General features: G+C 27.8%; 1 protein-coding gene across 1 annotated transcript; it reads right to left on the bottom strand.

Moving 5' to 3' along the window:
* Positions 1–5,711: 5,711 nt before the first annotated feature.
* On the bottom strand, positions 5,712–6,791 carry Phum_PHUM013560 (uncharacterized protein; the record flags this gene model as incomplete). Its single annotated transcript, XM_002422741.1, has 2 exons — positions 5,712–5,783; positions 6,375–6,791. The coding sequence occupies 2 exons, from the start codon at positions 6,789–6,791 to the stop codon at positions 5,712–5,714; spliced, it is 489 nt and encodes a 162-aa protein (XP_002422786.1).
* Between the last annotated feature and the right edge of the window lie 16,298 nt (positions 6,792–23,089).

The following is a 23,089-nucleotide window of genomic DNA, read 5'->3' as shown; positions in this document are numbered from 1 at the left end:
TTACTAATTAAAGTCAAATCTCCCTATTGATAAATTAAATCAATTAGTTATTATTACACTAAACTAATCACGCGAGTGTGTGTGAGTGTGTGAGTTTCGACGGGAATGATAAAAAAAAAAAAATAATAACGATTAATCACACACATTTATAACGTTATTATCATCATTATTATTATTAATAATATTAATAAAATAAACAAATTTTTATACTAAATATATTACTAAGTAATAATAATATTGTACTAAAAAAACAAACAAAAAAAATTTTCTAGCCGTCAAAATTAAGGTAACTCTTTTACGCGATTTTTATTTCCTATTATTATTATTATTATTATTATTATTATTATTATTATTATTATTATTATTATTAATATTATTGTTACGTATATGTGTGCATGAACCAATACTAAAACTCGATTGTGTATCTTCTGTTTTCTACGACTAATAAAAACTCTCTTTTCTTTTCTTATTTTTTTTAAAAATAATAATAAAATAACATTATTATTATTATTATAATTAATTTAAATACGTAAATACATATGTATCAAACGATTATTATTATTATTATTACGTTAATAAAACCGTAAAAAACTGCGAACTATATATATATAATTTTTTATGTCAATTAATTAATTTATTTATTAACTAACCTAAAATTATTTTCTAATTAATGAATGAATATATATAGATATATATTTCTAACCGTTATAAAGTCCGATGGATTTTTTTTTTTTTAAGTACGAGAAAAAAAACAAACAATGGACGATTTTCGCGCGTTTTTTCTTTTAAATTTTGTTAAATTAATTATTATTATTATCATATTGCGATTTTTTTTTCTCGGACTTTATAACAATTCTACTCTCGACGATGATTATTTATATATACTTATATATATATTATTCATTTTTTTATTATCAGTTAAATCTACAGAAAAAAAAAAATATTAATTCGCGCGCGACCACGTGGTCGCACACGTGATCGCGCACGCATTTATTAAATATTATATATATATATGTGCAAAACATTAAATTGATTACAATTATTGTCAACAAATTTTTTTTTTATTCGTTGCGTTGATAAACAACACGAGTAATTTGATATGCGCGTGTTGTAGTATTATTATTAGTAGTAGCAGTAATAATAATGATTATATATTATATAAAAAATGATTGAGTAGGAAAAACAATATATATATATATATATATATATATATATATATAAATTAATTTCGAATGATTTTCTACAAAAAGCATCAAAAAAAAAAATTTTTTTTTTTTAGTTTTACAACCATTCAAATGCCAATTTATTGTTTCAAATCTTTTTTTTTTTACTCCGGATAAAATCTCATTTTTAAAATTTCCACAAAAAAAAGAAAAAAGAAAATGGAGGAAAAAGGTAAAAAAAAATTCGAATCGAAATACGACCCGGCGAATTTAAATTCGAATCTTTTTTTTTATTCCTCCACCTCCACCCCTTTCCATCCCCTATATATCTCTCTCTAACACGTGGAAGAAAGATATTGTTGTAATTGTAGTCGTCACGCGAAACGTACCGAAGGGTGGGGGGTGGATTGAGTGGGAGGCGGGAGAAAAAAAATTTTCCTCCTTGGGTTCGCGCCTCCCCCGACCGTTTTTTTTCCTTTTCTTCCTTCCTTTCTTATTTTTACCCCGTATACGATAAACGAGGGTAGTAAAAGTTAAAATTTTAAAATTTACGATCGTAAATATGGCCGACGCCGCCGCCTCTGGGCCGCTTTTAAATTTTGTTTAAAAAAAAAAAAAAAAAGGAAGGAAGGAAAATTTTGTTTCCATTATTTTAAACATTCCAATAATTTGGCATTTTAAATGGAAAATTAAACGTGACTTGAAATTAAATATTCAAACGTTAAAAATTAATAGATAGATAAAGAATGAATGAATGAATGAATGAATGTACGAATGGAAAACCCAATGAGAGAAATTTTTATTAAAAAAACGTTCAGGTAACCAAAATATTATTATTATTATCATCATCATCATCGTAGTCACGGCCTTAGTTTTCTTTTTCTTTTTTTGGTTTAAAAAAAAATTTTTTTCTTCTGCTTTTTTTTTGTTTTGTTTTTGTTATTAATCGATGATTATTTATTTATTTATATTCTGATACATATGTTAACCGTTTCCGTTACGAAAAATAAATAAATAAATAAATAAAAATTTTTTTTCCCTTCCCACCGTTTTGCGGTTTCCTTTGTGCAACCATATTAAAAAATTTTTTCTTTTTTCATCGGTAAAAAATTAAAAAAAAAAAAAAACGGGGGGGGGGAAGGAAAACGAATTAATAACGTTAACCACCATTTTTTGAGTAATAAAATTTTTTTTAAAATTAAAAACACAAAAAACTAAAAAAAAAAAAACGACTAAAAACGACTAAAAACAACTAAAAAAAAAAAAATTTAAGATGATTTTATTTTTATTTTCGACCGTTTTCGTTAAGCGTAATAACAAACAAAAACAAAATGATTTAATATGATACAAAAAAGTGAGAGAGAGAGAGAGAGAGAGAGAGAGAGAGAGACACACACAGAGAGGAAGAGAGAGAAAGAGATAGTAAAATTTTATTAAACTCACCCGAATCATTTTCCGGATACGGACCGATTTTAATTATTCACTATAATTATATTTTTTTTTTTTAAATTTACTTTTAGGTTTCCGCCTCCCCCCGCTTTCCGCTTTCCTTTACCCTCTCGACTATTACTATTATTATTAAAAAATAAATAAATAAAAAGAAGAATAAAAAACTAGAGTGGGGCGCGGGGGAGGCGGAAAAGGTTAGAAAATTTAAAATTTTACCGCCGCCTCCGTTAGTTAATTCATAATAAATAAATAAATAAAAAAAACCGCAAACAAAAAAAAAAAAATTTTCTTTTTTTATTTCTATCTTACGCGTAGTCGTCGTAGACGATGAGAAAAACGACAAAACCGAGAAAAACAACGACAACAGCAACAATAACGATAACAACAACAACAACAGCGAACAAACAAACAAAAACAACGACGAAACAAAGAAAAATAAATATAAATAATAATAATAATAATAATAATAATAATAATAATAAAAGCCAACGGCCATAGCGTGCTGGTCACACCGGTTCCCGTACGATCACCGAAGTTAAGCAGCATCGGGCGTGGTGCAAACTTGGATGGGTGACCGTCTGAGAACGCCACGTGCTGTTGGCTTAAAAGAGCAAAAAAAAAATGAGAACAAGACAAAGTAAGAACCAAAAACAAAATCTTGTTCTACTGTCGACCTGAGGCAGCTCGACGAGAACGTGAATTTCACTGCTTCTGACCCTGGCCACTCCAAAGATGTTAGTCACCGGAGCCCAGTTCAGGAGACAAATCGTTCCCATCGAAAAAGACGGACTCAGGAAGACCTTCAAGAATTGATGTGGTGCTATCTTATAATAAGTGGCACCACCGAAATTCGAGTATTTGTCCCTAAGGAATCGGGTAGAAACCTCGGATAAATACTTAAAAAACTCCGACAAGTAGCCTTGTGTTTAATGGTGGATAATAATAATAATAATAATAATAATAATAATAATAATAATAATAATAATTTAAATTCGTTTTTTTTTCTTTTCAAAATTTTAATTTAAATTTCCTTAAAACTTGGCTAAAAAAAATTTTCATTTTTTTTAATTAATTGTTTTCGTTATTATTATCATTATCATTATTATTATTAATAATTTTTTTTTATACGTTTCGATTCACGATCGTTTAATAAATTTTAAATTTTATTCGAAAATCTACCAACCTCGGAATAATTATTATTATTATTATTATTATTATTATTATTATTATCAACCGGAAATCCTTAAAGTTATGATAATTTAGTTTTTAATCGCTTCCTCTCTCTCTCTTCCTTTCCATCTTCAGTTTCCTTTTTGTTTTTTCTTCAACTTTTTCTTCCTTTTATTTACGCCTCCTCTCACCCTCACTTTCACACTCACTTACTCATTCATTCATTCATTCATTCTATATTTCAATGATTAAAAAAAATTTAAGAACTAAAAATACTAAAAAAACTAAAAAAAAATTTTATACTCAAATGGATTATCAAAATTTTTTTTTTTTAACAATTTCACGACTTATTTCATTTAATAATTATGACGATGATGATGATACTAGTAATAATAATAATAATAACAACAATAGTACGAAAATTTTTCGTTGTAGTTTTAGTAGTAGTATAAGTAGTAGTAGTAGCAGTAATAATCGTACTAAAAATAACATTTTTCATTATAAAAAAAAAACAATAAAAACAATCAATGGCTTTTCCATTTTCCCTGAAAATTTTTTTTTTTTTTTTTTTTTTTAAGGGGGGTTGTAAATTTAAAACAAATATCGGGCAAACCGGAAAAAGCAAACGGGGATTTCCTGGAGGAAGATTCATCCAGAACAAATAAGAAAAAAAATGTTTAAATATCTTGCGTAGATCAAACTAAAAACCCGATCGTTAGTTTTTCAAAAAAAAAATTCGGTCATCGTCGTGTTTAATTAAAATAAACGTGTTCATAATAAAAACATCGGGAAAAATTAATAATAATAATAATGATAATAATAATAATAAACGAATGAATGAATGAATGAATGAATGAATGCCTCGTTTTTTTTTGGCTTTTCCTTTCGCTTTTGTAATTAAAATTCAACCGGATGGCATATTTATTTCACGTGGTATTTTAATAAATTTTCATTTACGACAAAAGAAAAAAAAAATTTCCACCCCCTCCCCAAAATAATGATAATAATAATAATAATAATAATAATAATGATGATGATGAGGTGAGGAGGAGGAGGAGAATAAAAATATTTTTTAATGTCAAGTCAAGGATTATTAACTTTTAAAATTTTCCACGTGAATATATATATGAATGCGTATGTGTGTATACGAAATAAAAAGTAAAATGTCAGAACCGGAAAAGACAGGGAATCCCATAAAAATCCAAAACAGTTAATAATAATAATAATAATGATTTTTTCCCGATGAAAACAAAACGAAGGAGATGAGAGGATTCTCTCATCTATGAATATCAATGTCTTTAAAAAATATCTCAAATTTTCAATTTCAATAACCGAAATTTTCGAGTCGGATTCGTCAGAGTTTTAAAGGCGGCCTCCTCCTCCTCCTCCTCCTACCATTACTACTATTTTATACCGGTTCCGCCGTTTTTTTTTTTATCCGACTCTCAAACTCATAACCCCGTTTGCTTACACCCGGTGCACGAAATTTTGTTTTTTTGTTTATTTTTTTTTTAATGCGAACCCTGGTGCAAGCTGCCTGGATAATATTATTCTGTTACTGACGAAGAAAAAAGAAAAGAAAAAGAAAGAAAAACCATAAAATGTTTACGAGAGTAAAAAAAACAAGAAAAATTTAAAAAAACCTTATACGCACATACACGCACACACCCACATACGCCCACACCCTTCCTTCGGTAGTACTTTTAGGACCATTTTTAAAACTTTAAAATTTAAAAAAAAAAAAAAAACAAAAATTACGAATTATATACTAAAACTAGGAAAAAATATACAGAAAAAAGTTTTTTTTTGGGGGGAGGGAAGGGGTAACCTTTGAAAATTTTACAGGTATTTTAACTTTTACAACAAAAAAATTTACACGACGTGTATTACGCATATTTTTTTACTGGAGAAAAACTTTATGATTTTCTTTTAGATCAAACAAGATAACATAAGATGAGATAAACGAAATGATTTTAAAAATTTTTTTTGTGCGACACAAAACTGGAGAAAATTTAGTTCATTTAACCTTTCTCACGTATGAAAATTTTCCAAATTTTCCAAAATATTCAATTAAAAATAAAAAACGTTTCGATAACAGATAAAAATGTTTAAAATGATTAAAAATAATAATAATAATAATAATAACGATAATAATTCTTTTTTTCTCCGGGCAAAGTTAGAAGCAGCAGCAGGAAAAAAACACTCAAACGAAACGATTTTTTTTTCCTGTTGGATATAAAAAAAAAAAAAAGGGGAAGAAAAAATGGAGAACGAGAAAAAATCCTGTGGATCATTTTGTTAAAAATAAAAAAAATGAAAAAAAAAAAAAACGTTTTTTTGTTTGCTATCTTATCTTCGTTTTTATCTTCTCATCTATTAAAAAAAATTCCAGTCGGCTGGATTAAATTGAAAAAAAAAAAAAAAAAAGTTTAAATTTTCCATCACAATTTGACTGACTCCCTGGACCTGTTTTATTATTATTATTATTTTACTTAAAGTTAATAATAAAGGAACGAACAACGACGACGACGACGACGACGTTTTTTGCCTTTACTGCGGTCTCAGAGATGTTAGAATGGGTCAAAGACCAACGGCAGCCGGTATGGGATGATACACGGCACCGACATCAAGGCCTTGAACCCCTAATAAATCTGTCATAGAATAACTAAGTGTCGGAGCCGCCGGTTGCGGTCTCATGGCCACGGCGAAAGCTCTTTTAACCGATTGGGCAGCTTGCACCGCGTTCGTGACATCGTAAACGGGAGCATATTGGAACGTGGGAGTTGCCGGAGCGGTGACGACGGGCACTATAGGCATCGTCACCCCTGCCACGGCGGCATGATGGGACGATGATGCGGGTATCGGATACGGAGTGTAGCGGTATGTGGCGGTATGTGGGGCTGCGGCTATTGACGGCCCGCCGGAAGGATTCGATGGAGTAAGTCTAACCAACTCACCGTAAGCGCCTCGGCCGGCAGCTCTTGTCTTTGCTATATTGGCAGGTAACATAACTTCTTTTGGTTGCGCTTTCTTACATTCCACCTAATAAAACAAAAAAAAAAATTTTTTAATTATTAATAATAATAATAATCATAAGAACGACAAAAACAACAACAAAAACAAAACGCAAATTATTTCCCCCTCCTATCCTCCCTTCTCAACCCCTTTGAATTTTTGCATTTTTCGTGTTATAACAAACAAACAAACCGACAAAACAATTTTTTTTCTCTCTCTTTCTCTCTCTCTCTCTTTATAATTTATACAAACATTATTCAAAGATTTTAATCTTTTATTAATTTTTTTTTTTTTTTTTTTTTGTATACCACAGGAGAGGGTAAAACAAACGAATTTTCCCTTCCGCCATTTTTTTTTTTTAATTAAAAACAATAGTTTTATTAGTTTTTCTTTTCATTTATTTATTTATTTATATTCAAGATAAACATCATTTTTCAATTTTTCCAACGTAATATTATTAATTATAATAATAATAGTAATAATAATAAAAGTTAATAAAACATTTTGAATGAAAAATTTGATAATGATGATGATGATGACTAAAAAATGAAAAAAAAAAAAAACGCGATGGAAAATAATTTTGGTTAGGTAAGATTAATCGTTTAAGTAAACGAGAATGGAAAAATTCTGGAAAATTCCTCGTTTTTTTTTTTAATTTTCAAACGCAGGGCACCGCAACAAATATTATTGTTATTATTATTATTATTATTATTTTAAATCTCAAATCCAGACCTGCGACATTTATAAACTCCATAAGAAAAAGGAGAAAACTAATCAATGGAAAAAAAAAAAAAAATTCAAGCATGCGCTCGATTCCGCCAAAAGTCACATTGTCAACCGAGAGAATATAAATTTTTTTACTTTTTGTTTTTTCCCCAAGGCCGCTACCACCGCCACCACCCCGCCACCGATGCCGCCTCAGTTAGCACCGCCACCATTACCGCCAAATACCACCCATATACAATGCAATAAAATTTAATTTTTTTTTTTTTTTTGTAAAAAATTAAATTATTTTCCACGTGTATAAATCAATTAATGAAATTTTGAACCGAATAAAAATTATTATTATTATTATTTCTCCAGGAAAATCATGCCTAATATGAAAAACGTTTCCCTCCCTCCCTTCCCTTTCCTTTCCACACACGCGTCCAATTAATTTGTCCGCAACAACAACAAAAAAAACCCTCTACTTCGTGGGCACGAAAAAAAAAAAAAAAGAAAAATCATCCAACAAATAATCAGTTTTATGCTTGTTAAAAAAAATTAAATGAAATTTTTCTCTCTCCCACCACACCCCTCACCCCCCCTTCGTCCTTCGTACGTTCGCAGCACCGACAGGGGCGTAACCGAAAAAAAAAAAAACCGAAAAGAAAAAGAGAAATTATTTGTAATGAGAAACAACAACGAGGGAAAAGCGGTTTTATAAGGTAAAAAAAAAAATGAGGGGGGGCAAACGGGGGTGATTGGGGGGTGTACCTACGACGTTGATTTAAAAGGAAACAAAAACGTTGACAGGTTTAGATTAAAAAAAAGGAAATAATAATAATAATATAATAATAATAATAATAATAAAAATTATACGGTCGGCTTTGACTGTTTTTTTTTTTCTTTTTCCCCTTCCCAGACGAAAAGAGATTAAAAATATATATATATATCGAGGATGACGTGCATGTCTACTCGCTGTCGCACTCAATAATACTCATTATGCACATCACACACACTGCCCCCGCCGCATTTTTTCTTTAACGCAAGTTTATGTGGTCCGGTGCGTGTGTGTGCGTTGAAACACCTTTTAACCGATCGATTAAAGAGAATAAAAAAAAAAAGGAAAGGAAAGGAAAGAAGAAAAAAAAAGTGGGGGAACGGGGGGTGGGAGGTAAAAGAAGGAAAATTAAAAGCTTAAAAGCACGTTACTAAAAAACATTTATAATTTATTTTTCCGCTTTTCCCGGCAATTAAATAAAATTCGTTTTCATAATAAAATTTCTAAAATTTCAAAAACAGGATCGGGAGCGGGAGCGGGAGGAGCCAAAGCAACGGCATCCATTTTAAAATCGAAATCGAAAAATTTAATTTGTCTCCCCGTTAAAACTCACGATGATGATGATAATGATAATGATTATGAGTAGATAAGCTGAGAAATTTCAAGTTTTGTAATTTTACAAATGAAAATTTTGTCACAATAATTAACCATATTTCAAATCCAAAGATTGTCATTATTATCGTCATCGTCATCGTCGTCGTCGTCGTCGTTGTTAGAAATCCGCATAGATTAGAATGCCTTTACAACAAACCACCAAACAAACAAACTTCTCTCCTTTCCCTCTCTTTCCCTCTCCTTCCCGGGCAAAAATAATTTTTGTCACCACTTTGTTGAAATAAATTACGATGCAATGTAATTACACATATAAAATTTTTTCAATTTTTAACTACGTTTGAAACCTTTTGTTTTTGCTCTTTTTTATTTTGAAAGGCGCGGGGGGAGGAGGAGCTCTTTCTAACCGCGAATTAAATTTTAATAATAATAATAACAATAATTGAATGTGCGACGGTGAAATTCGCGCCGGGAATGTCAAAAAAAAAAAAAAAACAAAAGGAAAAATAAGAAAGAAAACACGAGTTAAACACGTTTAATAATTTATATATATATATAAATAAAAATGCAATCCCTTTAAAAAATTTTAAATGAAAATATGATAAATGAAAATAACAAACAACAAACAACAGACAACAAAACATCTCGCAACATGATAAAACGAAAAATAAAAACACAAAAGAGAAAATGAAAATAAGAAGAAGAGGAAGAGATTTAAGGGGAGTGAAGGTTGAAGAGAAAAGTGCGAACAAAAGATGATGGTATAAAAAACACGGGGGAGACCCCCGTGAAAAAAAGAAGAAGAGAAAATAATAATAATGATGATGATGATAATAAAATAAGAAACACTCACTCGCGCGTTTTTTTTTTTTTTTTTTTCCTTTGAGCTAGACTCTCGGAATTTTTGAAAGAACATTTTATAAAATATATATTTTACACTCCGAAAAACAAATAATAATAATAATAATGATGATGATGATAATGATTATAATAATATTAAATTTACATAAGAACCAACCGCGATAAAAACATGTCAGTTTTATTTTATTTTATTTAACGGTTAAAATTTTGTTTGTTTATTAATAAATTTTAAATAATAGTTACGACAACAATATTTAATAATAATAATAATAATGATATTGATAATATTTGCAATCATATCGAAAGAGAAACGATAACAAAAAAAAAAAAATTTTTTTTCCCCGAAAAATCGCATCTGATTGGTCGGATCGCGGAGTCCTTTTAAAAAATTTATTATTTAATAAGGGAATGAGAGAGTGAGTAAGAGAAAGAGAGAGAGAGAGAAAGAAAGAAAGAGAAAGACATTCTTTTCATCCGTGTTTAATTATTTTTATTAAAATCATTTTCGTATTTATGATTTTCTTTTTTTTTTTGTTTTTCTTGTTTTCTTGTTTTCTTGTTTTTTCCTTTTATTTTTTTCCTTTTAGACACACACGCACACGCACGCAGGCACAAAGAAAAGGAAAAATCAACGAAAAGGAATTCAAGGAGAAAACCTCTCAAGGCGATCTTAAAAAAAAAAAAATATTTTTTATTCGACTCAAATATTTTTAAAATTTAACCACAACTCAAAGCTCTTCGCTTTCTTTATGTGTTTGTCTCTCTCTCTCTTTCTCCCTCTCTCTCTATCTCTCTCTCACTCTCACTTTCTCTATCTCTATCTCTCTCTTTCACTTTTTCTTCATCTTTACCACCTTTTTTTATTTTCCCCATTCCTTCTTTTCTTTTTTTTCTTCTTTCTTTATTTCTTTTATTTTTATTTTTATCTCTTTCTACCTTTTTCCTCTCTTTCTCTCTCTGTCATTCACTTTTCTTTTTCTCTTGAAGTATTAGTAGTAGTAGCAGTAGGCTTTTTCATTATAACTTTTCTTTTTCTTTTTTTTCTTTTTTTTTTTTTTTGTTCAACCTTTCAAATTATTTTTAATAAGAAAAAAAATTTATTCTTTTCCTTTTTTCCTTTTAAACTTTTCTTCCTTATTTTTTCTCTTCCTTTTTTTCTTTTTCTTCTTTCTTATTTTTTCTTTCTTTTTTTAAACTTCTATTGTGATTGCACTCTTTTTTTCTTTTTTTTTCTTTTTTCACTGTTTTTAAAAAAAAAAAAGCTGCATCATTTTTTCATTCTTTTTCCTGCTTTTTTTTTCTCTCCAATTTTTTTCATTTTCACACATTTAACGCGAGAAAAAAAAAAAAAATAATGATGATGTTGATGACGATGATTATGATGATGACAACGACGAGAATGTGTATCGAATTTTTTTTTTTTTATGTTTTTATTTTTTGATATAAAGATGTCTACTGCATTCGGGCTAGTTAAAACTAGTAAAAAGTAGTATAAGACTACTACTACTACTAATGATAATAATGATAATAATAATAATAAAAATAAATAAATAAATTTTATTTTAACTTTAAATCGACTCGGGACAATAAAAAAAAAAATGAAAAAATGCCAGAAATTTTTTTTTCCTTTTTTTTAAAAAATATCTTTAATACTGGCAGTAACTTAAAAAAAAAAAGAAAGTTTTCAAACTTTTATTTTTTCTTTTCATTATCTCCCTTTCCGCCATTTTGTTTTTATTTTATTTATTTTTATTTTATTTTATGAATTAAATGATTTTATTAAAGTTGACAGTAAAATAAACCGAAAAAAAAAAAAATTTTTTTTTTATTAATTTAATTTATACTTTTTTTCATTTTCCGTTAAAAAAATTTATTTAATTTCACTTAAATAATAATAATAATAATAATAATAATACTGATAAGATCCAGATAAAATTCTTTCCCGACACTCGTGAAAGAGAAAGAGAGAGAAGAGAAAAATAGAAAGAGTGAAAACAAAAAAAATTGTTTTATTCAATTTTCTCATTCGAGTCGTTTCTTTTTTTGGTTTTTTTTTCTGTTGCGCCCCCTCTCACCCCCTCCGAACGTACACCCCACACGCACACTCAGTTAACGGTTTATCAATTTGATAAAAATATTTTAGAAAATTAAAAAAAAAAAAAAAAGAAAAAGGAAAAACTTACCATTTTATTATTTATTTCGTGGAAATGAATTTCACAGACTTTATCGACGACGTCTTCGCTTTGAAAAGTAACAAAACCGAAACCTGAAAAGAAAAATAAATTTAATTAATTTTATTATTATTATTATTATTATTATTATTAATATAAATATTATACTAAGCGTTTGACGATGAAAATTTCCAGAAAACAATACGCGAAAAAAAAATGGAAAAGGAATCGCCTGGAGCGCCAGAAAAAAAAATTAAAAATTTATTCATTATATTTCACACCTAAAAACTTTTAATTGTATTATTTTCATAAAGATCCTCTTCACGTCTAATTATTATTATTATTATTACTTTTTTTTTCTATTGCTTGATTTCTTAGTGCGGGGAGACTTATTTTATGAGGAGTCCAAGGAGTTGGTGAGAAGAAATAATCAATCCGTTTTAATTTTTTTATTAAAAATTTAATTCGCAAAGTTTTGTAAATCACGTGACCTCAACGTTTGTATTCTGTTTTGTCAATGTATATCTCCCAAAAAAAAAAAACCATTTTTTTCGGTCTACTTAAATAAACAATAATAATAATAACAACAACAAAATCACTAAAAAAAAAAAAAACCCTCAACGATTTTCAACCGTAATTTTATTTTCTCCAGAATTTCCATCATCACCAGCGCCACCTCCCACCACCACCACCGCTACCACCTCCCCACCATTTTCCATTCAATTTACTCATTAATAACCTTCAAGGTTAAACGAAAACAATTCTGTATAAAAAAATAAAATTGTTTTTTATAAATTAAAAAATTTCGAATAAAAATCGAAAGTGAGGAGAGAGAGAGAGAGAGAGAGAAACAAAAAAGAAAAAAAATAAGAAATAAAGGCATAAGAAAATAATAATAATGATAATGATAATAAATAAAAGTGAGAAAATTACTACGAAGAGAAAGAGAAAAGTAAGAAAAAAAAAAAAACTTTTTTAATCAGTTTTCCCATTTAATTAATAAATCCGCCGGTTTGAATTTCACGTTTTTTTTTCTTTTTCTTCAAGGCAACAGCGACAAAAATCACACCCGCACTCTCTTTTACCCGCCCCCCTCCTCGCTACCCTCCTCCCATTTTACCTTTTGAGGCATAATGTACATTAAATTTTAATTCTACGTATATATTTATATATTAAAAAAATAATTTTATCATAAACGTTTTTAACGAAAAGGCTTTATCCAACCGCGTTCATTGAAAAATGGTTTCGTTATTTATTTATTTTTTTTTCAAAATTTTATTTTACCCAAAGTGAAAATTTTTTTTTTTTTACAAAGGGAAGGCCACTGCTCCCCTCTCTCTTCCCCTCCCCGTTCATTTTTTAACATTATCATATTATTCGTAAAATTTTTTTTTTTTTTTTTCTCGTAAAACCTTTCTTCTTACGGCACGTGTAAAAAAAAAAACCTTTGATGACAGTGTTTAAATATATATATTCAAAAAAAAGGCGAAAAAAGAGTAGAATGAGAATCATATCAGATGAATTTTTTCGAAAATGGGAGTGAGGAAAATGAAAAACAAGGTGGGGCGGGGCTGGGAAGGGGGCCGCCCAGCCATCCAGCCGACTAGAAGCTGGAAAATGTAAAACGAAAGGGTAGTAGGTAGGAAAAAGGAAAAATAAAAAAAAAGATATGAAGTATATAATAACCGTAAATTCACAGTTTAAGCCTTTTTTCTCCTTTTTTCCTTTTTTTGTTAATTAAATTTAAATATTAATAAATATTTGTTAAATAAAATTTTACGTAAAAGGATATCACGGATGATGATGATGATGATAATGATAATAAAATAAATATTTTTCGCGTGTTTGATAATAAATGAAAAAAAGGAGAAAATGAATGATGATGATGATGATGATGATGATGAAAAAAACCAAAAAAAAAAAAGAAAATTTTAATTTGTCCACCATATTGAAAAACATAAAAAAAAAGAAAAGTTTTTTGTACGTAATTAATAAATTTCTCTATCTCTCTCTCTTACTCTCTCTCTCTTTTCGTTTCGACCACATCAAAAAAAGAAAAAAAAAATGAAAACGAACGAACGTACGCGTGGTGTAATTTATCATCACAACGAAACACTCTCATAATTTTCCTCCTTTCCTCCTTTTCCCCCCTTTTTGTGAGGGGGTGAAGAATTAAATTCCAAAATTAATTTTTAATACGTTAATTTAAAGGAAATCGTTTTTTTAAAGCAAATGAAAAACAATTTTTAACAAAAAAAAGAGAGAGAGAGAAATTTGTTTTAAAACAAATCGAACCTTTTTAATATAACAAATCTTATTAAATCTGACAACCGTCGTTTTATATACGTAAATAAACAAATGGAGGATGGGGGAAGAGGGGAAAGAGGAAATCCCCTTTATCCCGACTTTTTTTTTTTTTCCTTCCACGTCTTTAAATTCCATGACAGCGTTTTCCACAATAAATTATTTTTATTATTATTATTTTTAAATAAAATAAATGCATAGGAATTAATAAAAAAAAAAAAAAAAGAAAACAGTTGTCGGAAAATATCCATTAAAAAAAAAAAACCGAAATAAAATTTTTTTTTTTTATATGAAAAAAAAAAAAAAGGAAAAAAGGAAGTGGAAGCAGAAAATATTTTAAGCAAAGTCTCGGTTTTGGGCGTTTTTACTTCCTCTTTACGTCCGTCGTAATTATCTCCTTTTTTTTTACTTTTTTTTTCCGCCAACTAAAAATTTTCAACATTCGTTTATTTTTATTCAATTAAAAATTTAAACCAATTTGTCGTTTTTTTTCCTTTCTTTTCGTTAAACCCTTCCTTTTCCTCCTACCCCTTCTACCCCCCTCCACCCGCACGGAAAAAAACCCCGCATAAAGTCAACAAAAGTAAAACCGCACAGAAAAACTTCAATTAAAGACCGTCATGGAAGAACTGACGTGACATGTAATTTGGTTCGAAATGACACTCTTGACAGAACGAAAACTTTTATTTTTTTTTCTTTCTTTTGTTACATACTCTTCTTACTAAATAATGTTTCCGGTTCTTCCTCCTACCCCCTCCCCTCCTTCAATTATCATTAAATCATTTTTGCACTCGTATTTAAATCCCAAAATAAATCACTGCGTAATAAATTAAAAACCCGTTTAAATTTTTCGTTGAAAACAAAAGCAAATCACAAGAACAAAAAACTTTTTTTTTTCACCCGACTTCCCCCCCCCATCACCCCCTCGATCTCAGCCAATGGCAAAAAAAAGGTCATTAATCACACTCAAGATTGACACAATAAACTCTTTGAACGCAGCCACACACACACACGCACAATGACAAACTGAAAATTTATGGGGATCTCCTCCCATCTTAACTCAAAGAGTTTTTAATAAATTTTTATCTTTCTTTTTTTTCTTCGGCAAATAACCTCTGATAAAAATAAAAAAGAAGACGATGAAAACATTCTTATTTATTTTTATTTCCCTATATATATTTTCAACAAACACGCGCACGCACCCACGCACGCACGCACGCACTATATAGGATTTGATGATAAGAGTTAAGGTTTTAAGAATAATCAAAAATTATTTTTTGTATTTCAACGACTAAAAAAAAAAAAATTGGCGAATGATTTTATATCCTCCCGATTTATTGTTGCGTGTGTGCGTGCGTGTGCTGAAAAAGAAAATTATTAAGATGGCTCCTCCTACGCAGTAACAATAATAATAATAATAAAAATCAATAGGAGAAAAAAATTTTTTTTTTTTGTGGTCGTTAAGACTAAATGCCTTTGGGATTTTCTTTCTTCCTTCTTTCCTTCCTTCCTTCGACACTGACGATATCCCAATAGGTAGAAATGAAAATATATAATTTTTTTCTTATCAACATTTCGACTGATAAGAATTTAATCGCGGAATACCCTTTGATAATCGTCAAGTTAAAAAACAAGAAAAAAAACAAAAAGATATTTTAAAAATAGTGATTTTCTTCCCGCTTCCTTTCCCCTTCCCCTCGCGGAAGGCGGGGAAAGGAAAGGAGGAGAAAGAAGAAAACCCGGAAAATCTTTCTTTAGCAGACAGGTTTCATTTGTCAAAATTAATACTTAATAATTTTTGATATATATTTTTTAAAAACTTTTTCTTTTTTTCTTTTTTTATTTATTTAATGAACCGAAATGTTTTGCAATTTAAAAAAAAGGAAAAAAAATCCTTTTAATGTCAATGGAATATGAAAAAAAAAAAACTCGTGAAAAGGTTTTTTTTTTTCCCCTCTTGGGGAGTCGAACCTTCGAACCTTCGCTTTTTCTCCTCCTTTTTTTTTTGTTTATTTATATATTTAGTTCGTGATAATTCAAACTTGTTTTTGCTATCGATTCGAAAAAGAGCCTTGAAAAACAAACGGATGAAAAATATTTTAAAATTTCGATGCAAAATAATAATATTAATAATGATAATCCTTTCAATAATTTATTATATAATACCTTTTTGATAATTTACTCGCGTTCGCTTTTGGATTTTCGTTAATGATTTGTTTTTATTAAAAAAAAAACGAAAAGATTCGAATTCGACACCCACACGCGCCGGAAATAAAATAAATAAAAATGATATGAAAATTTAAATTTAAATAAAAAGTTAATTAGTTTATTTTTTTGAGGGGAGGGAGGGCAATGGAAAAAAGAAAAACAACCTTTTTTTTTATAAAGAAAAAAAAAAAAAAGGAAAAAGTGGCAAAGCCTTTCGTATACACCTGAGACATCCGCAAAATAAAACAAATGACCCCCAACTTTTTTTTTTTAAAACCCCCTCCCTCCCTCCTCCTCTCCTTCTTCCCGCCCCCGATTTTCTTATTTATCTACGACACGTATAATTTTATCCTTTTTTTTTTCATTTTCGTTTTCGATTCGTATACTGAGTAATAATATTCGAATGCAACCGATTTTTTTCACTTTTTTTTTTTTTGAAAGATTACAAAAAAACAAAATGGCGGATTTTGATTTATTTTATTTTTTCCGAAATAAAATCGTGGGGGTGGGAAGGGGGCGGCGGCGGATTCGATTTAAATTTAATTCAATGAATAATGTTTAATGCGCATTTGTTTCCATTTTATTTTATTTTATCCTTTGAATAATTTCATTTTTTTTTTTTTTTGAGGGGGGAGGAAGGATCGACACTCTCGAAGTAAAAAAAAAAAAATTAATATTAATAATAATAATAATAATAATAATAATAATAATAATAATAATAATAATAATAATGAGGACTTCTTAAAGTGAAATGCACGGAAAGAAAATATCAAAAAATCGATAATGCACAATCATTTAAATACGTTTTTCCGGTTTCCAGACCGCGGATTTCTTCCCTTCCCCCGTTTTCCCCGCGGCCCCCCGACAAAAAAAATGGATTTTTGCAACATGCAAACGCTAAAAGATTAACCTGATAAAAAAAAACAAAAATTTTTTTTTGGGATCCTTCCCAAGGGAAAATTTTTTTGTTTTGTTTTTTTTTCATAACAACACAAACGAACAAACAAACAAATTTTTGCATAATTTTTACTTAAAAAAATCAACATTTTCTTACTATTATCATCATCATCATCCGGTTGTTGTTGTAGTTGTATATAATTTTTTTTTTTTTTTCAAAATTTTAAATTCTCTTAAGTTAATAAAGGTGTAAAGTTAATAAAAAATGAAGTTTAAGTGGAATCTGATAAATGACGCCGTCCACCTGTCAGTCTGTCATCCTTCAGAAAATTTTCTTATCTCGTCGTTCGTTTTTTTTTTTTTTTGGTTGTTGAACCTGAAAATTTCCATCATCTCATTTCCCTGTCACTCCCTTTCCAAAAAAAAAAAAAACTTTTTCCTTTCCCTTTTTCCCCTCTCCCCTACCCTTATTTCGTTCCAGACTTTTCTTTTCAGATTTCACTTTCCTACGAAAAAAAAAGATAAAGGAAAAAGGGTGGTGTCAGTCTGGATAGATTCTCTCTCTCCCTCCATTCAACTTTTTTCCTTCCTTCTTCTTCTTCCTCTTCTTTCTCCTTCTCTCTCTCTCTCTCCTTTTAACTTTTTCCATTTCTCTTTTTTTTCACTTGAATATTTTAAATCGAGCATTATGCGAGGGAGAGTGAGAGGAGGAGGAAAAAGAAAAGAGGGGGATTAAGAATAAATAATAATTTTATATCAATATATAAATATTTTCCGACGTTAATGCCTTGCGGTTTTCACTTATTTATTTTTAACCGGAAGTAATAATAATAATAATAATAATAATAATAATAATAATAATTTTTTCCTTCTTTTCTTCTTTCTTTTTCCTTTTTTTTTTTAATTAACAAATGAAAAATAATTTGATTAAGTCGTCAAATTGAATTTTAAGCTTTTTTTTTTGAAAAAAAAAAAATAATAATAATAATAATAAAAGAATAAAAAAAAATTTTTTTTTTAAGTTTAACTTGATTTAAGCTTAAATTGTTATGTTTAATTATACACAATCGTTTTTAATTAAGCCTTTAAAACCATAAAATACGAAAGAATTTTTCTTTTTTTTTTCTTTTTTTTTTGTAAATTAATGTAAAACAAAGAAATAATTTAATGACTTACGGGAGAGACAGAGAGAGAGAGAGAGAGAGACTAAAGAAAAAGTACGAAAGAAAAGAAAAAAAAAGGAGGAAGAAGAAAAAAAAAAAAAAACAAAAAAAACAATGAAAATAAAAGCCCGAGGAAAAATAAAGAGAGAGAGAGAGGATGGGGGGAAGAGAGGAGAGGCAGGAGGGGAAAATGCTTTTAAAATATATATACATTATGTTCTCTCACGGAAAAGAAGAAAAAAAAATCAGGAAAAAAAAAACGGTAGTTTATGTCACTTTATATCTCACTCTCGTGTCACGACAAAAATTTCGTCGTGTCTGATTCAACGACAAAACCTTATATTTATTATTCCCTCCCCTCCTCTCCCCTCCCCTTTACTCCACCCTCAACATCTCCGTCGTCCTATTTTTTTTTTTTTTATTCTTTTTCTTCCCTCGTTTTATAAAATAATAAAAATAATAATTTAACCTTTTTCACTAATTAAATTTTAATAATATAAACATCAAAACGTGTTATGATGATGATGATAATAATAGCAATTACGACTACGTGAATATATGTATAACTTTTTTCGTTTGTTTGTTTGTTTTTAAGTGTCAAACAAATGATGAGATTTTCCACGGTTGTTACATTATTAAAAATTTTATAATAATAATAATAATATTTATTCAAATCATTTATTTAATCCGATTTTAAAAAAGTAAAAAAAAAAAATGAATTATTGTACACCGTGATTATATTTTTTTTTCCAAGTTTGTTTAAAAGAAACAAACTCATAATGATAATAATAATAATAATAATAAAAAGAAGAGATAACAAACGAACAATCGTAAATAAATGCGTCACGTCCATCTGCCAATTAATTTTAAAAAAAATTTTTTTTTTCTCCATTCATTTTCTCATACGTTCGTTATAAAATTTATTTTTTTTACGTAAAAAACAACCCAACAACAACAACAAAATGAACAAACGAGAAAGAGAGAAAGACAGAGAGAGAGAGAGAAAACATACATATATTTAACTGTCTGAAATTTTGAATATGTTTAAACTCGAAATAAAAAAAAAAAAAAATTAAATCATTGGAAAACTATTCGAAGAAGGCGGTGATGACGGGTTGTTGTTGTTAACTTCTTTGAATAAATGAATTTCGAGAATGAGAAAAAGCGCGCGAAATTTAAAATTTAAAATTAAAAAAAAAAAATACATTTTGATATTTATTCGCATGTGTGCGTGAGTGTGGGGGGTTGGGGGAGGGGATTCGAAAGGTGATGAAAGGTAAAATTTAAAAATTACTTTTGACGTTATGAATGTAAAAAAAATTGTTTACTTTAAATATTATTATTATTATTATTATTTTGCTTTTTCTTTCACTATAAAAGCTTTTTTCATCATCATTTTTTTTTTTTTTTGGAAAAATTAATTGATTTTACTTTATTGGTTAGAAAGCAATATTTTCTTATTCTTTTCTTTATTTTTTCCACTCTCTTTCTCTCTCTTTCCCCCTTCCTTTCTTTTTTATTTTTCTAGAAAATTTTTTAAGATTAGTGTGTATTATCGTTGTTTTGAAGATTATCAAAGGATCCTTAGTCACGTTTTTACAACTACTTAAGAAAAGCTCAACTTGTTCAAATAATGTTTAGCCAGTTTTTTCTTTTTCTTCTGCTTCTTACATCCTAACACATTTTCCATCCAAAAAATTTTTCATTTTTTTTTTTTTTTATTCTTAAATATTTTTTAACCTTTTTTTCTTTGTCATTTATTTTAACGTTTAAATCTTGTTAGAATTTTAAAAAATCTGTTTAAAAAATTTAAAAAAAATTTTTTTTTTTTGACGGGATGTTTGCATATACCCCCAATTACAACAAAAAAAAATTACTTGTACGTGATTAAATAAATAAAAAATTTATTTTTAATCTTTACTACGAATTAATAATTGCTTCTAAAATTTTCTTTTTTTTTTTTCATTTAAATTTATCGCACGGAGTACAATAAAATAAAATAAAATAAAAAAGAGAGACAGAAAAAAACTATAAACTTGTTTGTTTAAATCTAATGTGATGGATGTACATATATATACAGATTTTTTCATTTAAATGCTAATTTTTTATTTAAATCTAAAAAATAAAAAATAAAAAAATAGAAAAATATTTTAACGGTAATTTAAATCGAAATAATTTCCGCGGTAAAAAAAAAGTCTTCCCAAATTTCTATTAATTCTGAATGGTTTGTACGCATGCGCATGCGTGATACTTTTCAACACGAATAAATTTTCCGAGGGTTTTTCCCTTCCCATCAGTAAAAAATTAAAAAATTTATAATATCCACGTTATTAATAATCTTTCAATAGCAAATCAATTATTATTATTATTATTATTATTATTATTATTATTATTATTATTATTATTATTGTTATTATTTACAACGAGAATAGCAGTAGAAAAAATTTAAATGATAACAATAATAATAATCATCATCATCATTACTATTTTTTTCGTGTTTTTCTTTTTTCGCTTAAATTCGAAACAAAAAAAAGAAAAAATTCAAAAAAGGAACGAGAAAAAAATTATTATTATTATTATTACGTTTTTCTAGAACGTTTTTTTAAAACCCTTTCCCATTAGAAAAAGAAAAAAAATCAGCGACCTGTAAAAGGTAAAAGCAATTTAAAAGAAGGTACATTTTTTTTTTTGAAAAATAAATCCTAAGAGGCCATAACTTTTAAATTTGCCCGATAACGTAAAAAAAAAAAAATGAAAGATGACAGAGAGAAAGAAGAAGATGATAACAACAACCTCGTGGTTTGATTTCGTAAACTGTGCATATCGATGGTTTTTTTTCCTTTTTTTTTTGGCAAGGGAAAGAAGAAAAACGAAGGAGAAGAGAAAATGACAAAAAAAAAATTTTTAATTTTCTTGTTTTTTCTCTATTTTCCTTCTTCTCCCTCTCCCTTCCCCCGCTTGAAAAAAAAATAAATAAATTTCTCCTATCGAAATAATTTTTCTTTCTTTCAAATTTTTTTAAAAAAAAAAAAAAAAAAAAAAAAGTATAGAAATAATAATAATAATAAGAGTAATAGTGGTAGTAAATAATGTAATATTTTAAATTTTAATACTTGAAATAATTCAGAATAAGTTCGTGGAAGAAGATAAAAAGGAAAAAAAAAAGGAAAAAGTTTAAATATTTTTTAGAAAATTAATTTTCTGCATCGTAGTTTAAAATCCTGCCTTTTCGTCTCTCTCCATCTCCCCTCTCACTCTATCTCTACATCTCTTCTTCCTCTTTCTCAGTCTCTTCATCTCTTTTCCCTCTCTCTCTCTTTTCCCCTTTTTTTTTTACCTCTTCTTATTCTCCGAACTCGATTTTCCATTCTTATATAAAAATCCTTATGCATTTCATAGAGGAAATAAAAAATTTTTTTTTTCTATACTTTTTCATTGTTTCCACCATTTTCTTTCTTTTTCTTTATTTTTATTTTGATTTATTCGCATTTCCTGTTTTTTTCTCTTTTCTTTTTTTTTTTTTTTTAAATTTACCAAATGATAAAAATTAAATTTAAAAATAAAAAAAAAATTTTTTTTTTTTTTAAATAGCTTGACTGGAAAATGGTATTTAAAAAAAAAAAAAACTTGGCATCGACTTCGTTCGTCGTTTTTAAGTTTTCCTTTAAAAAAAAAAAATTTTTTTTTTTATTTTATTTTTTTTCCATTCTCCACCGATCCTTAATTCCTCTTTTTTCTTTTTTTTCCTTTTCCTTTTTTCCTTTTTTTTTTTTATAAAAATAAAAAAATCTCTAAAGACGCCATAATTTATTTCCACCCATTAGTGAATCGCTATTTTATCAAATACCCGACCCTAACTAAAAAGTGAAGAAGGAATACTTTTTTGGAAAGGAGGGGGCAGTAGGGAAGGTAGGGAAGAGTAAGGAATGAAAAAGGAAGAAAAGGAAAACCTTTAACTATTCCGAGTCCTCCAAAAAAAAATTAAAAAAAAACTCATTTAAAAATTTCCTCTTTTCCTCGCTTTTCATATGCATTTTTATTTTTTCTTTCATATTATTATTATTATTATTATTACATCAAAACATCATAATTCAAAATGAAAATAATAATAATAATAATAATAATAATAATAATAATAATATTAATAATAATAATAACATAAATCAGTTATGAATCAAATCACGAAGTGTTCAGTACGAAAAAAAAAAAAAAAAAAAATTAATCCCATGATTACAAAAAAAATATTTTTTATTAAAAAGTTTTTCTTTTTTTTTTCGAAAAAAAAAAAAGAATTTTAAGGGGAATTTTGTCGTAACGATAAATCGTAAAATCGGAACCGGAAACTCTCGCAAAACGAAAACAAAAATAAATTTATAAACGACGGCAATAAATATTTTACCAAATGGGAACAAAATTAAATTTTTTCGCGCGTGTAAACAACAATAAAATGATGCATAAGTGAAAAAAAAAAAAAAAAAGTGAAATTTATAAAAATCCAATTCATTTTTTTATTATTAATAATAATAATGATAATAATGTCGCGTTCGAAAGTGAAAATAATAATAATAATAATAATAATAACGACGTCATTAA

This window comes from Pediculus humanus, genomic scaffold (assembly GCF_000006295.1).
Source record: "Pediculus humanus corporis 1103172107371 genomic scaffold, whole genome shotgun sequence".
Lineage (NCBI taxonomy): Eukaryota > Metazoa > Arthropoda > Insecta > Psocodea > Pediculidae > Pediculus > Pediculus humanus.
The sequence above is the reverse complement of the archived record's forward strand: the minus strand, read 5'-3'. Positions and strand labels throughout refer to the sequence as shown.